Source organism: Salvia miltiorrhiza, chromosome 8 (assembly GCF_028751815.1).
Source record: "Salvia miltiorrhiza cultivar Shanhuang (shh) chromosome 8, IMPLAD_Smil_shh, whole genome shotgun sequence".
NCBI classification, from domain to species: domain Eukaryota; kingdom Viridiplantae; phylum Streptophyta; class Magnoliopsida; order Lamiales; family Lamiaceae; genus Salvia; species Salvia miltiorrhiza.
Genome location: NC_080394.1, coordinates 44,603,512 through 44,620,997, shown reverse-complemented (window position 1 = coordinate 44,620,997; position 17,486 = coordinate 44,603,512). Strand labels below are relative to the sequence as shown.

The following is a 17,486-nucleotide window of genomic DNA, read 5'->3' as shown; positions in this document are numbered from 1 at the left end:
TAATCGAAAAGTTGTGCTCGTCCCGTAATAATTATATTCTATGGCTGCTCCCATATATCGTGTTTCTTCCAAACACTCTTCTTGTTATACCATCCTAGTTACCTAGACGATCCTAACTCTTGTCGGATGTGATAGGGAATAGGATGTGATGAATAAAAATGCTTGTTTTTGAACAAGACGAGCTCAAGTAATGGAATGATTCCATAATAGCCAGTGCTATTTCAAGGATAATGAAGAAGTTACAATCAAGGTAAGATCAAAAGCTAGAACAAAATCTAGAACAAAAACTGAGATATGATATGATAGAAATAAATCAATACTGGAGGTAGAAACAATCCATTAAGTGGAAAATGAATAAATTGTCCACTGTTAAGCAAGGGGCAAGGATTTCCAACACAAACGGCTCAGGTTCAAACACAGTGGATCTGGAAAAATTTTCTCAATAGGAAATAATTCATCTCCTGTTGGAATTCAAATGGATGCAGAAAAAATTTAAATACGACCAAGCGGGATAGGGACTCAATAAGTCTACTCTCATGACTACTCTAGCGATGAAACGCGCGGTCCCGGTGAAAGTACCTCTATTTCAAAGTACTATTGGTCAATAGTATCTATGCATTCCATGAAGTCTCCATAACACGTTCGTCCTATTAGGGTCGTGTCCCTAAATCGCGATGAAAACTCTAACTCTCGTCGTATTATCTCAACGGTTGGTTTCTCTGTTCTTTTTCTTCATCTTCTTCATCTTCTTCTCGGTTTATGCTTGGTTCCCTCTTCTTTTCGGAGGTATACTACAAAAGGAAAAAGAGTTATATAACTATCGATCTCTAAACTAACCGTTTGTCTTTACAAAATACAAATCCTCGTTTCTCATTTCACTTCTATATCTCATTTGTGATCTCAAAGTTCTCAAAACTCTCATCCAGTCTATTTCTCGTCTATCATCGTTCGAAATTCTCATCAATCTCTATTTCTCATTTTTCATCATGCATCAGCATCATCATCATTCTCAAAGCTCTGCTAAAGATAGTGAAACTCACTAATCATAAACATCTCTTGTATATATATATATATGGAAAATTGCCTCTCTATCGAGGTCTTTTACAAAAGTGAAGTCTTATGCACAAAAGTCCTAACTCCAAAATGATGCTCTGGCTATACAAGCATCATACATACTAAGCATATATAGATCTAGGCTATACACACATACACACTATACTATGCTTCTCTACCTATATATATATATAACAACTATGCACCTATACATATATACGCGTCTACAAGACATACGTAATCACTAGGCATCATCTCTCGAGATCCAGCTCGTCGCCTCAATCAATACGGGCTGTCATAATCTGACTCATCGACTATCGGAGTATAGACAGGTGTCTCAGGAATAGGTATCCACGTATCAACTCCATCGGCAGTAGTCTGTCGCTGTAGTGGCTGGGTCCAACCATAGCCGACCGTCATCTCTGGAGTCTCCTCCTCGGGGTCCTCCTCATCACTATCGGAGCGTGCCGGCCGAGATCCTCCCTCCTGAGCGTCTCGGTACGGTGAATATAGAATCGGGTGCATGTACGTCTGAAAGGCCAAAGTGCCAAGCTCAGGCAGCGGGGCAACCCTCGGATATGGATCGGAAGGAACATGCTGCGTCTCAGACTCAGTAGAATCAATCGGCTGTGTCGACTCAACAGGTGGCAATGGCAACGGTGTCGTCGCCGGTGTCAAATCCCAAGGCGGGAAATCAGCACTGGGAGAAGGAATAAGTGATACAAACGCATACGGATCACGCTCAATCCCAGGTGAGTACGGCTCGAAAACCATCGGCTCTGGATCATCGGACTCGAGAGAAACTGAAATCGGATCAGCTGGGGGTAGAGGTGCCATCAGAATCGGCTCCTCGAGAGGTGGAGGCACAACAACTAGCTCCCTTCCCTGGGCTGGTCCCTCAAGCTCTCCATACGGTGGTGAAGGCGGATCGCCATGAGCAAAATAACGGTGGCTCAGCGTCGCGATGAAGCCACTAAGGTCTCCGTACCTGATGCCCTCCAACCAGGTAGTATCTACGTACTGGGGCACTAAAGATGTCGCCCAGTCTCGCCACAAAGGTGGCAGTAGTGGAATCAAAAGCGTAATGGCCTCCGCGCCATCGATCCCATAGGGAATAGCCCTCCTCCATCGTCGGTGATAGTGTGCCAGAAGTTCACCCAAGGTGTCATCCTCGTCCGGGATATACTCCCTGAACCATCGCTGCATCGCTGTCTCGATATGACTCGGCATCCTGTAATATAAAACATCATATCCATTAGAAAATGGATGACGAAACTTACTTGGTACATCTCAATCAACAACATACTCGTCCTCGTTTGGTACGGTGGGGCATCGGCTATACTAGCCTCAACATTCCTCCTCATATTCCACATCAACTGCCTCATATCAGATTCCATCATCTCAAATAATTCCGTCATCAAAACAATTCATAACTCATTAGTAACCCAAACTCAGCTTTTAACAGAAAAGCAATAAGTAACAACATCAACCTCTTACCTCGTTAAGCCGGAGGAGATGGGGTGCTGGGGTTTCGTTTCAAACTGACTCTCTCAAACTAGCCTAAGAATTCAAATTAGACTAGTACTCAAGTTAAAAAGATACCAGTAATCAAAGGTTCAACTCAGTCAAGCAATAGACTCAGAGCAGATGACCTGCTCTGATACCACCCTGTCGCAGCCCGAAATCCCGACACTAGTGATAGTGGGGTACGAGTGTCGATACGACTATTTTTAAAGAATAAAAGATAAGAAGAATAGGTCGAACATCAAGCGGAAGCTCACATCAAAGCATGCTAAGGAAAATATTATCAATTGAACCCAAGGGTAAAATCGTCAACGTCGTTGTAACTTTTTAATTATCAGGAATTTCACGAATAAAAATAAAACAGGTATAGCTTATTTTTCATAAGGAAACATAATATGCAGAGTATCGCAGCAAAAGGCGAACCAGTTACATGTATGGAGACACATAACCGTGAGTATATTACTTGATTCATATTCAAAGTAACTTCACATCAAGACTTTATCGATAAAAAGGAAATACGATAAAGTAAATACGTCATCTAACGATTCCCCACCAGCACCAGACCAATCTCACTCCTCGCTTAGCCTGCACATTTAGAAATACATGCAGGGCGTGAGTATATAATACTCAGTGGGCAAACGCCGAAAAACAAGAAAGGCGCTCTTAGAGCTATAAGTTTGAAACTTGCCACATCTCAGCAATACACAGAAATAAAGTTAGCGTAAATGAATCTGTGCATGCAGTTTTCATAATCAACATCATAAATAAGTAACTGCGCAGTTTAAACATTCATCATGTATGTACCACTTCCACTACTCATCATCAAAGGTACTGAGAAGTAGGCCTCCCTCTCAAGTACCGTGACCGGCCGACCCGAAGACGGCTCACAGTCACCTCTGTGCACAAAATCCCGCTTGTGGCAGGACCGAATTCGTCTCATCAGTAGAGGGTAACACACAAGCTCAACATCAAAAATTGGCAAGTCAAACAGTTCTCAAATATCATTTATCTCAAAACATTTGTTAATCTCATAACATCATTATATCATCAAATCATTTTAGAAAACTCGGATAATATATTTATACTCAAAATATTGCCCACCTGAAGACCTTACTCAAAAACTCCCGTCAAAGTGGAGTTACTTACTTCCTTGCTCTGCTCGTGTCTTCAGGGATCATCGTCATCATCGAAGGTTCATGTCATAAAATGAATCCCGATTAGAAACTCAACGACAAAAACTCATGCCTCAACTCATGCTCTATATTATATTCTATCTCTTAATCAACTCTACATAAACTCTTTACTCATTTCAAAACCTTAAGTCCAAGGATAGGTTTCAAGAAAATCATGGTTCTAAGTCTCGATTTATCACTCATATATGGCTCGTCTAATATCATTCAAACACTTAGGCAACACAATCACATAAGGCACATAAGAAAATACCATCAAACGTCATCAAGACATGTTCTGTTTTTACACAGACTCGACTTCAAACTTTAACACGTTCTGACTCCGACATCCCCTGGACTCCAGACTCATACCAAACGAAAGGTATTTGAGTCTAGTTTCATTTAAAAAAAAGTAGAGTCAGAAACTCCAAGTGGTTTGGGAGATATGGCGTTTTTACCAAGGTCTACCATATTCGGCAGTTTTGAGCAATCGGAAACATTGATTTTTTTAAAATAGTAAACGTTGTCAAAATGAGCTCAAATTTGGTGGATATCTAGCCCATACAGTAAGGTTGATACCATAAAAATTTGGAAAGCTATATCGCACAGGAAGTCACTGAAATGAATGACTTTGTCCCCCGTTCTCTGAAATTCCCGGCAGAAAAGTGCAGATTTGGTTTTGCATTTTATAAAAATAGTAAATCAAGTCCAAATGACTTGAAATTTTACCGGTATGCTCAAGACTCATGTAGGGACATGCTGTAAAATTTTCAAAGCCATTAGACATCGACAACCCGTCGATCACAGTAGGTCAGTAGCCTACGAAAAATCACCAAAAATTCATTCCCAACTCTTAAATGCTCAAATTAACATTTATACAAAGCAACCACATCAAAACTCATTTTAAGCACTTAAAGCACTTAAAAACATTCAAATACATCAAAATACTCATAATACTCAATCTTGACTCTTTTCTTTCATCATCCACTCAAATCTCAAGGAAAACGTTTCTTCAACGTATCAAACAAATTCTCTTTTCAATCTCATGCTCAAAATTTCTCAATCATTCATTATTGACCTCATACATCATGTAACTCATTTTACACATATATTTCCCTTTTTATCATGTAAACTAACTCTAGTGAAAAACTCATATATCATCATAAAATTCTCAACAAAAGCATGACAACTTCACAAAATGATCATAAATCAATTTGACCTCATTTTATCATTCGTTAACCCCACATCATATGAGAACTCAAAAACTCTTTCAAACTAAACTAAGTCCAAATTTTACTTAGCTTACATTAGACTTAATCAAACATATTAAAACACTACTATCATGCTCAATTACACATATCTTAAGTTAGATCACCTAATAGACACATAGACAAGAAGATCCTAATTTTTATTAAACTAAACTCTAAGAAATTTTATAAACTCACATGGATCTTTAATCTCATCATATATCTATCAATTTTTGTCATTTAATCTCACATCAAAACCATCAATTCACAAATAAGGGCATATATATACATATCCCTAATTCTAGTAAACTAACTCACATCAAAACTCCAATTGACATCATATACTCAATTTACTCCATCAATCATCATCATATACACCTCATAAACTCATTTTCATCATCAATTCATCACCTTGATCATCAAGTCAAAAATTCCCAATTTGGGGTAAACTAACTCAACCGAATTTTTACATCACAAAGCATAGCTTTTCAAAACATACACAAATCATTACCAAACATCACATAGATCATTTTTCTCACCTCAATTCAAGGAAAGAAGAAGAAAAATTTTTGAAGGGTAAGATACCCATTTTTTCGAAAATTTGAAGGAAAAAGGGAGGGGGTGATTTCTTGCTCCAATCCTTCAAATAAACTCATATACACACTCATACAAATTATATCTATGAAAATGGAGATCACTTACCCAAGTTTTCACCAATTATCCAAATTTTCTCTCACTATTCTTGAAACCAATCTTCAAGGATTCTCTTGGATTTAAGTTAATAGGATGTGTTTATGGAGGATTTAAGTAGTGATTTATGTGTTTGGCATACTTGGTAGAGCTTCGGAGGTTTCATCAATGGCTAACAATGGAGGAAAGTAGAGAGATGAAGGGGAGAGAGAGATGACCGAAAATGGGGTGGAGAAGAGAGAGGAAACTTTTGCAAGATTGTATTTGATTTGGATGATCTTGTGTATCTTTAAAGAGATTTGTAAATCTTAGGGAATATTTAGTAATTAATGGATGATCTATCTCTCACTCTAATCTCTCTCTAATCTCTACACTCTCCATCTCATACTCTCAATTCTCTACTCTCTCAAATCCATACTTAGCAAAATTTAGGCATATAACATATGGTATGGGTGATTAAATAAAGTGTGTGAAAGGTGATCAAATAAAATCACAAAACTATGGTAATGTCACTCATTAATAAAATACCACATCATAAATATTCATGTGACCAAAATAATAATTATAGCACTCATATTAGTGCACTCACATATATATAATATTCCTCTTCGTAGGAAGAAAAATAATTTTTTAAAAAAAATATTATGCTCGGAAAAATTTTCATAAACCGGCATCATTCGATTTCTCGATAAAAATAAACCATACTTGCTTTGGAAACTTAAACAAAATTCCAAATGCTAAGGTCTCAATAAAAATCATAATAACTCGGTCATAATGACACACGTCACAAAATCACATAATCACTCAGTCACGTAAATTCACATAACATCACATCACAATAGTCGGCAGGCTCAAATAAGCTAGACGTCTCTCTGACCGACTCTATATATCAAGGTTTCTCACTCTTTCTTCCTCGACTCTATTTCCAACTCAGTATTCCTATTTTTCTTAATAGGACAGTCAATCTCTAACAATTCAGTATCTGGTAACTCTATTCCCGGTAGTTGGAAATAAAATAAAATCTCAACTCGATATCAATCAGCATCTCTATCTCAACTCATTTCTCAAATCTCATCACTCTAATTCCATCATCGGTTTATTCACTCGTATCTCTATTTAAAAGACAATCCGTCTTATCTACTCATAAAAAAAAAAATAGTCTCGTATTTCGACATCTCGGTACTCTTATTAGTGTTAAGACACTATCTCACAACATGAGGAAAAGTACGGGGTGTTACAATTCCCATCAACAGCTGGAGCTATATATGGAAAGACGTGTGGAGGAGATTGCATGGAAGATTCTGGCGAATTCTAGCAATGGAAGGATCTGGAATAATGTTGAATCAACCCCAAATCCGCTGGAGATCCATTATCTATCAAATCAAATCAAGGATCAAGCTAAATATGGAAGGAAATAATCTGCCAGATTTGGTCTGCCGGCTAGGGTTTACCGAATTGCTATATAAACTTCAGCATGTGTGGCTGGCAGAGGTCAGTTCGACAAGAGTTTGACAGCAGTTTTTAGAGTTTTAGTTCTTTTAGGGGGGATGAACGAATTTTTACACTTACACATTAGTTTTTAGTGCTCTTCTAGACTTGGACTTTTGTTAGTTCACCAAGAAAATAATTTACTTTGTCATTTTATATTTTTCGCACCAAACACTTTATTTGTTTTTCGTATTTCAATTCCGTTGTGACGAACAAAGCCAAGGTTGTTGCCTTAGGTATTTTTATATCAAGTATTTCAAATTTCCTTTCATTCATGTGTTCATTTTATTTTGCATTTATGTTTTCCATTATGTGTGAGTAGTTCCCTTGGTGAGGTTTAAGGGGTGGAAATAATTGTTGTCAATATGTAAACATTCGTGAGGCATTTGTTCTTTCGTTGAGTCTCGTGGTTTCAGACGGATTTGTGCCAAACCATGGACAGTAGGGGGCTAACGGGCGACCTCCGTTCGGTAAAACGCTGTTCGTGTTAAGCAAAGGCCAGGGCATACCAGGGCGTGACAACCGGTATACCCACGACCGAGTAGCTGAGCAGTGTCAACAAAAGGCGTTGTAGATCCAGAAGGTGGGGAAAGGATTGATGGGATACATTGTCCTTCTCCAGTCTTGGGCTTCTCTAGAGACTATCCATCAACCGTGTCGAGGTATAAAGCCATGGTTATCAAACGAGGAAGGCAATCTCTGCGCTGTAGCATGTCTATGACTGGTCGGCTGACAAGCCGGAAATGGTTGTGTCCAGGAGGCATGTGTCACTCAAAGTGCGGAGTTGGGGACCTCGGGAGAGAAGGTTGGTGAGGGTCATACTTGGTGAGTAACGGGTATGACTACTATCTAAGGAGGAGTGAAGCACTGCCTTGTGACCGGGGAATGTGTGACCTTCGGACCAAGTGATCGCAATGGACTCAACCATCTTAAGTGTGAAGTATAGCCTCTTGAAATGCCCCAATGTCTTTGGGCCACGCCTTGAGTCTATACGGATCATGGACGGATCATCAGTATGCCTATGACCGAAATAAATATTGACAACAGTTATGATCTAACCGTAAACCTTACCCCTTGTTATATTTGATCTTTGTTTAAGTTTACTTGTGCAGATAAACAGGTTGAGACCGTGACAACTCAATTTGTGCACCCGAAGAGTAAAGTAGTTCCTCACTCTCCGTGGGATCAACCCTATACTTGCTGCTAAGACTGTTATTTGGCTGCGAGCAATAGGAGCGTGTACTGTCCGTCTACGGCATACACAAATTTATTTTGATACCGCGCGCCGGGCGACGGGCGCGCGCGTCGTATTACTCACATAGGTAGAGATTAAGGTCTGATTACGAGTGAGAATCAAGGCGAGATAAGGACGGAGAATTCTGGTTTTGGAAACTGGAATCCCCGTCGCTCTCCCCAGTCCAGCGAGGACTAGGCCAGCGGGGCCGAATCGCTTCGCCAGAGGAATCACCTCACCAGAAGAATGGCCAGAGGAATCGCCTCGCCAGAGGAATCACCTCGCCAGAGGAATGGCCAGAGGAATCCCCTCGCCAGAGGAATGGCCAGAGGAATCGCTTCGCTAGAGGAATTACCTCGCCAGAAGAATGGCCAGAGGAATCACCTCGCCAGAGGAATGGCCAGAGGAATCACCTCGCCAGAGGAATGGCCAGAGGAATCACTTCGCCACAGAGCTAACTCAGCCAGAGCTGACCTCCAGAGCAAAAACCGAAGAAGCAGAGCAGAGAGCGAGAGAGAGAGAGAGAGAGAGAGAGAGAGAAGAGAACTCAGGGTGTTTAAATCTTTATTATTTTTCTTTCCCTTGCTTACACGAAGGGAGATTATAATGTTTTACTGACAGTTTAGAACACCCTAATGAGAACGAATCAATGTAGTTAATTACTTGACTTCATGGGACGGAACCTAGTTGGGTTAATTGTTTAATAAAAAGGAATATGAGTCATGCATAGTTAAATTACGCCTTTTCCTCGGGCCAATGTCTTATTTTATATTCTCGTAATAAAGGTCAAGCGCGAGAGTGAGAGCTACTCAAGGAATCACAGCGCCTTAGCAAATCTTTGCTATCAGGTGGGCATCTCTTATGCGTAAAATAAAAATGCTATGGAAGAACTATGTAACTATCATGCTTTAAAATAAAAATTAGATTTTCAAATGAGTTACGCTTTATTATGCTTAAATGAGTTAAACTTTATTATCTACGCTTGTCACGCTTTAATAATTTACACTATGCTATGTATGCTTAATCACGGCTTAAATTTTTATAATTTATTATTTATATTTTGTTACGCTTTTAAGTGATTTACGCTTAAGTGAGCTACGCTTTGTTACGCGCCTACGTGGTTCACGCTTTGTTACGCTTTAACAAAGCGTAACAAAGATCGATTCCTGAGCGGATAGCTATCCTGTCAGGACTTATATACACAATGCGACTGTGAGTCAATGAGAGGGTTGGCCGGTCAAATGTCCGTTGAGGGAGGCCTCCCTCAATGGTACGATGCTAGCGTCTGTTGGGGGAGGCCTCCCTCAACAGTAAGATGCCGTGTCCGCTGAGAGATACCTCTCTCACGGCGCGATGCCTGTGTTCGTTGAGGAAGACCCTCCTCACGACACGATGCTTATTGATATGACTTTTGATGATAAAGAATGCACTCACGCTATTTTATGGTTTTGGAAATATTTAGTCAACAAAGGATTTGAAAGAAGGCTCATGTCTCTTATATGATGTTGTGGTTCGTTAATAAAATGTTAAGCTTATATTATAGTTTTGGCAATTGCTCACTAAGTACTTTTGTACTTAGCCCTGCATATGTTATGAGTGTGCAGGTTGAGCTGTGATGGACGATGAAGTGTTGCTGAATGGAGCTTTTGTCGAACTTAAATTAGGCTCAGAAAGGATATATGCCTGCATACATGTATCTCAGTTATGTCTTCCGCTGCAAACACTGATTATGTTTTTAGACAAGTCTCTAACTATGCCAATTACTCTTCAAGAAATATCTAACGCTTACTCGGGTTCATCGAGTATCCTTTTTAATTATATGCGTCAGTCTTTCAGTGTCTTAAAATTTATTTCAAGAATTAATGCTAGATATCAATGTCTATAACCGAGTTATGAATGAGTCAAATGTGCCATTTCTAACCCCACTTCTTAAATCCCTTCCCTAGTCACGATTTCCCGGATTAGCTATCTTTAGTTAAGGCCGGTCGTGACAATCACCATGGAAGTTGCCATGCAAAGCCGGACTCTAAAAGGAATAGAATCGTGCAAAGGAAGGTAAGTCCAGTTGTGACGCGCGCTCTGGAAGTAATCTTCCCCTAGCGGAAATCGCGGCTCTCGCCAGCGGAATGGTTTCTGCTCTGGCTTTCGCCAGCGGAATGGGTCGCCAGCGGAATGGTGATTTCTCTAGCTATCGCCAGAGGAACGGTGATTTCTATGGCTTCTCGATTCCGCTGTAATGGACTTTTGCGATCCCGCTGTACTGGCTTCTAGATTTCACTGACTCCAGAGAAATGGTGATTTCTCTGGCGTTTGATTCCTCCGCACTTATAATTCCAGCAGCGAAGTGATTTCTCTGGCGCTTCCGATTTCTCTGGCGCTTCGATTCCTCTGGCACTTCGATTCTTCTGGCGCTTCGATTCCTCTGGCACTTCTTTGGGTTGGTTCCGCTGCTCTGGCTATGGGGCATTTCTCTGGCTTCCCATTTCACTGCTCTGGCAAGCGAGGCTTTGCTTCTCTTACATGCCAGAGTATGCACAAAAACACGGTTCTTAGCCCAAACTCTCCAAAATTTGCACTCTTCATCTCGAAAACCTAAATCTCCTGCAAAGCATAAAATAGACCATAAAACGCACCAATTTCCAGAAGATTATCTTTAAAATATGCACATGCAAACCCCAAAATTTAGAACAATTAAGCATAAATCACTCGTCGAGTAAGAATTCTGGGACTTTATGTAGGAAGTTAATCCAGCTATGTCGACTCAAGATTTCATTAATCTTGTCGTGCTCTTCAAGATTCAGTAAAGCTTCACGAGTGATTGAAGCTTCAAAACAAACAGATTGTTGTTCGTCGGATGTGGAGGATTTTGCCATTGTGAGTAGGTTAGAGAGTTTCTACAAAAACTAAGAGTGTATCTCACAGGCAAATCTGTGGATTCAACTATTAGCCAAGTTGAAAGATATTCGCAGAGAAAAGATCGTGTCAAGATTTGAGGTGAGAGATTCTGAGGGATTGAGTGAATCCTTGTAGGAGATGAAACGCCATGGAAGAGATTATGGAAAATCATGTCCAAGGCGGTTTCAATGAACTTTTGAAATCCGGACAAATAGGGATTCCGCTTGTTAGTAAAAAGAGCGGGATCATGTGAACGTAGAGTTAACTGCTAAAAAAATCTAAATGATTTTCATGAAAAGAGTTAAATAGCATAGTATACATAGAGCAGAAAACTTAAACTATCCTTACGAAGAACATTTCAGTCAGACATTTTTAGTAACTGGGAAGAAGGCTTACATGTTACAAATCAACTGATTTAAACAGACCACTTGAGTTCCTGATTGAGTTTTGTTCTTCTTCAGTTGTTGACTGGTGGCATCAGTTCTGAATTATTAGTCGATGAAGTTTCCCCTTGACTGATGCATTGATGCATGTTCTCATCTGATTATTCTTCTTTAATCTTCTCTTCATTCTCTGCGTCAGAAGTATAGTCTTGTATATCCTTCAATGAAAGTCTGATCAGTCGAGATGAAAAGTCTGCTAAAGGATAGACAGTTGATCTCCTTTCTTGCAATGAAGAGTCATCAGTCGGAGTTTCTTGATGCTTGGTTGTCAGTGAGGAACTTGTAGTCAGAGTTCTCTTTCCCTTAACATCTTTAATTTGCTTCATTTCAAGATAATCTTTTCTTGAAATGGAAGGGAAGAGTTTTACTTTGACTTTCTTTTGGCCGAATTCAACCCATTGCTCACACTTGACTCTTGTAGTTGCATTTCTGATCAACGCCATGTCAAGTTCTCTTCTCGCCTAAATGAGATTTGCATCTACGTCTCTGAGAAGTTGTATGAGTTGATTTCTCTCATTCTGACTTGTCTGCATCAAGCTTTCCAATTTGGCATACTCAATAGCCAATTCTACTTCGTCTTCTTCTTCAGTTATGATCATGGTGATTTCCTTCATCTTTAAGGTTGTCTTGGTGATGAGTATTTCCAATCTTTGTTTCTTTACAAGAACATTCTCAAATATTATCCTTTGATCACTGTATGCTGCTAAAGCTTGTTCCACTTCTTTGATTTCAAGAAGATCTCGTTCTGAAGTAGTGGAGTCTGATGATGAGTTTGAATCTTCAAGTTCTTCTTCAACAAATGTCTTTCCTTTATCAAGCTGTTTGTCTTCATTTTCTTCGTAGTGATGAGGAGAAGATGAACTGCAGAGATCAGAAGACATAGCAAAAAAACAAGAAAACAGGAAAGGAGCACATAAAAGCAGAGAAGAAAAAAACAGAAGAGACGAAAACCCTTTTGAGCAGGATCTAGTTCAGTAGAACTTGGTCAAAGCAAAAATTGTTCTTGCGAACAACCCGCTCTGATACCAATTGTTAGGTCCGGAGGGTCTCGAATAGGTGTATCGGGGGGGGGGGGAGAATACACCTATAGATTATTTTTTGTAAAAGAAACTTTAAATACAAACGGACTCTACCTTTTTACGGAAAAGAGTTTTACCAAAACAAGGTTGACGACTGATACTGAATACTCTTCAATAAAGAGTTATCAGTTAAGTCAAAGACCTTAACTGAAACACGTAAGGCTTCAGTCGAGTTTGTTAAATAGAGAGATGTTATGAATCTTACTGGCAATCAGATGATAGATCCATTAGACTAATAACACATGCAGCGAAGAACTTTTATTTCGAAATAGCCTGTGATATTAATCAAGTTGTCAGCAGTTAAGTTTCTCTTTGCAATTAATCAATTTTCAGTCTAAGAAAGTAATAACACAAATAAGAAGATAAAATACTGAAAGCTGTAAATAACACAGAGATTTTTACGTAGTTCGGAAAACACTTCCTACATCCACGGTCGGTTGATCAGACCAACAACTTCACTGGCATGTGCTTACGGGTGCACAGCGCTTACGGGTGCACATCAAACCTAAACGTGTGCTTGCGGGTGCACAACAAACCGAAACGACTGAAGAGCCTATCTTCAGTCCCAACACACTGGGGTGGATTTCTCACTCCTAGCGCACACTGGGCACTAAGATCTCACGGAGACAGAACACTGGTTTGAACTACTTTTCGACACAAACTCTCAATTCGGTCCTTTGAAAAGAGGTTTGAAAACATGTCGACTAAACCACAAAGAACAAGTTCTTCGCAGTCAGTTTTACCTAGGCTTTGGATATATAATATTTGCCTAAGTTCTAAGAGAATGTATGTAATCAGTAGTGACTGATTTTTGGCTTTGTGATTCTCTTCTTCGATTCAAACTTTGAGGAAGCTTGGTTTTGCTGAGTAACGAATTCGGCAGCGTTTCAGCTTATGTTGCTGAATCGGTAAAGATTGAAGTGATCCTCGAGCGCAATTTATAAGAGACGTCTTGAATAGATCCGTTGGCGGAGATGGTCTTCAAGATTTCTTCCGTTAGAGAGTAATTTGAACTTGGGCTGAGGCTTCAATCTTCGAGGTTCCTTGTTTGGTGAGAATAACTACTTTGAAGAGCAGGAGATTAGACATCTCTGAAAAGGTAATCACCGGAAAGAATGGCATCTGCAGAGAAACGACGATCCTGAGATCTCTGCATTTAATGCAGCTATACTTCTGGAATGCTGACGAAGCCGTCGTTTGAGCTTCGCGCAAATAAAATATCATGTGCCCACAACTAGACTAGCTAGTGGTAAGTCCAGAGTCGAATCTACAGGGAACTGAGCAGTAACTCCTCCTGCAATGGTGTCACTAAAAAGGGTTTGTATTCTGACGGGTTTTGACCACAACGTGCTTATGGGCAGAACAGGGTTTCCAACTAAACTGAAATAACAAAGGTAAATGAATCAAATAACAAAACAATCTGGACTTTGGTTCGAATCACTAAACATGAACTAGGCACTCGATCATTAGTGCAAAGATAAATTACTATACTCGCATACCAGTGGTTATAGGCATAAGAATTGTTGCGCCCCTATTGTCACTCGTCACGCACGCAAAAACCCCTTGCCCAATCTATCCTTTCATTTTATGATCCCTTAGAAGGTTTAGTTAATGGAAATCAACTACCCCGGGCAACATCCACGGTCTCTGTGATGGCCTATCGCTAGTTGTGCTTTGCCCAGAATGCTTTAAGATTTAGATAGACCCACTTGACTCTTACGTAGATATTTCACCGCAGTCACGGCTCCAACACTCGTTGTACTATTTTGGAGGTCGATGGTGTTTCGCCTTGTGCCCAAAGTTTACTTGTGGCCAAAACTCCCTAGTTAACTAGTGAGCAATCAATTAACCAAGTTGTTACAACCCTATTGGAATCAAACCTAGTGTATTGGGAATATGCTTGTATAGTGATTATGCCCAAATTAGACCTCTTGAGTTAAGTGTTCATGTTTAGATCATCTTTGCCCAAATCAGAATATAAAACTAGCCAGACTTAAAGTAAATAACAAAGGCAAAAGACATGATTAAAAGCAAACTGAAAATACTTAAAGAGATAAACGAGTACTTACGGCCAAAAGTGCCGCAAAGAACATATGCAAAATAACCTAGAACTACGCCCACAGCCTGGGCAAGCTTGAACTCCAAGATGATTGTAAACAAAATGCACAATAGTCGGTTTTTCAGCACCCTTGGCTTCGAAAGCTCTTCGGGTATATATAGGCGCGACTAGGGCAACAGAAGGCCCAGCCCATGTTGTTGCGGCCGGATCCATGCAAGGCATGGAGATGCTATCCACTTTCAGACCTAGTATCTTGAAGATTTGTTTCCTTTCGGATAAGGCGGAGGTTTAGCCTCATCGGTCTCTTTTGGATGCTGCCGCCTTCGGCCCATATCAAGCGCCTACTTCACAGTCCTGCCTCGCCCGTCTGCTATGCTTCCGACTTCCTTCCCTGTTCTCCTCTTCTTGCCTGTCAGCTTCCGTGCGGTACTTTTGGGCATAAGGGATGGTTTTGCCTCTGAATCCCTTTGCTTCCGGCACATACCTCTTTCACAAAAGGTGACAGCAGTTTTGACCCCTAGAGCACCTTTTGCCCACAAGCGGGTCCTGCCAAAGAACTACGCCCTCCCAGGCGACCAAACGACACAAAACTAAAGGAAAAGACTCTATTTAGACCTAAAATAGACATAAAAACATAGCACAAACTTGGGCTCATCACACGCACACACTTTAAACACGATTGTCCTCAAGCGTGCACGTACGATTTTGCCCAAAAGCAGACACAGACGAAATAGAAAAACAAAGTTAAAAGCATAACCAACAAAGCATGCTATAATTTCTTAGTCATACATTAAATGATGATTAAAAAGAAAATTCAGTAGGAAGATCAAACAAACAACGTGCCATCAGTTGAGTCAAGATCAGGTTCTGGGCATGAGGATGTTCCTCCCTTTTCACTCTCTCTCTCAAGTGTTTAGGCTCGTGTTTTCACTCTGGACATCTTGTTGGGTTCTGACCATAATCTTGCCTATCTTCTATTGTCTCCCCCTTTAGTCAAAGCTCTAAGTGCATCTCATTAGGTCTTTTAGGTGTTGTAACGTGGCTTAAGGCATAAGGTGAGAAATTTTTGGTACGAGGCTAAGGTCATTCTGAACTTCATTCTGGGCAACAGACTTCCCAGATTTTTCAAATCCTTGCCTATTCTTGCAGGCCTAAGCACATACTTCCCATTATTCTTCTCTTTTCTCTCTTTTTTTTTCTTCTCTTTTTTTTTTCTTTTTCTTTCTTTTTCTTTACGGACTTTTTCTCTAGTTTGGGATCATATTTCCCATTTTTGCAATTTTTGCGCTAGTCCTGCCCATAAGGTCCACTACACTATCTTCCATTCTTTTACCCTTAAGTTCAGTTTGATCGAGACGGCTCAATTCTGGGCAAATTTATAAGTGAATTCAAATGAATTATTAAGCTCAAAAGGGTTCACAAGTGATAGGTGTAGGGTTGGTCAATTTGGCTTTTTGGGCTTAAGAAAGAATTGCCTAAATCATTTAACGCATTTAGACTATGTACACAGGGTTCGACTAATAATCAAGGCAAGTTCTAGCATTACCCTAATCAAGTTGTTAATTTCACACAAGAAAGGAAAAGCTGCTTATGGACATAAGTCAGTGCAGCTTAGCTCAAATCCTCACAAGGTAATATGCCCACAACCCTATCCATCGTCCTCAACTACATACGGCACAACAGTTTGGAAAAATCCAACTTACATAATCGAACTTAAAAACCATCAAAACTTGAACAACCTTCAACATATAGCATGCTGACTCGAGACTCTACTGAAACTAAAAAGAAACTGGGTCTTCCCTCCCACTCACACACTTTGCCTTGAGGCAAAGGGTGTGAGAACAAGGATTACCCAGTACAGAAGCAACAAGAGCCTTGCCCCCCCCCCACACACTTTGCTTTGAGCAAAGTAGGTGTGTGGAGGGGGTCAAGGAAAACAAACAGACTCCAATGAAAAGGGACTACGAACACATATGTGGCCAATGCTTTGGGTGCCTGCACCAAGTGTGTTGCCTTTTGGGCAAAACACCGGTGCAGACAGAAGTTAATTCTTCCCTTAGCATTGGCCAGACAGACTTAACAAAAACAAACATAACAACATATAAACAAAACAAGACAAAAGACACAACAACTAAAAAAAAAACTAACATCCTAGGGAGGGTGAAAATTCAAGGGGCAGGTGCAGGTGGGAACCTGAAACCCTGGTGCTTGAAGAAGGCCAGAAGGGCCTTTTGAGTTGCAGCCAGCGCAACCTGGGTCTCCACAATTCTGGACTCAATCCTGTCCAGCTGGTTCTCCTCGTCCTCTGACTCCGATTCTTCCACCTTCTCTTTTCCTTTGCCCACAGCAGGGCTTTGGCCTTCGGCCGCCGAAACCTCTCTCTCCTCTGGGTTGGTGAACTTAGGCACACCTCGATCCATCCTCATGTCCCTCATGCAGATCAAAGCCTCAATATTGAGCTTTCCTGCTTCGATCCGGGTGTTTCCTTTTTCGATCTCGATCTCGTTCAGTTGGACAAATGCAGTGGTGAACTGGATGCATTAGAGCCTTTGATTGGGTTTGCTGATGATGGACTCTATATGCTCGATCAGGAAGGTTCCAAAGT

The 17,486-nt window shown here is 40.4% G+C and overlaps 1 protein-coding gene and 1 long non-coding RNA gene across 2 annotated transcripts; both read right to left on the bottom strand.

Moving 5' to 3' along the window:
* Positions 1-1,335: 1,335 nt before the first annotated feature.
* LOC130998528 (proline-rich receptor-like protein kinase PERK14) lies at positions 1,336-2,510 on the bottom strand. The gene is made up of 3 exons (XM_057923943.1): positions 2,360-2,510; positions 1,509-2,284; positions 1,336-1,367 (listed from the first exon to the last, which is right to left on the bottom strand). The coding sequence occupies exons 2-3, from the start codon at positions 2,281-2,283 to the stop codon at positions 1,336-1,338; spliced, it is 807 nt and encodes a 268-aa protein (XP_057779926.1). The 5' UTR covers position 2,284; positions 2,360-2,510.
* A 425-nt stretch (positions 2,511-2,935) lies between these two features.
* On the bottom strand, positions 2,936-5,926 carry LOC130996809 (uncharacterized). Its single transcript, XR_009092821.1, has 3 exons — positions 5,696-5,926; positions 3,679-3,742; positions 2,936-3,162 (listed from the first exon to the last, which is right to left on the bottom strand). It is a non-coding gene; the product is annotated as an uncharacterized LOC130996809 (long non-coding RNA).
* Between the last annotated feature and the right edge of the window lie 11,560 nt (positions 5,927-17,486).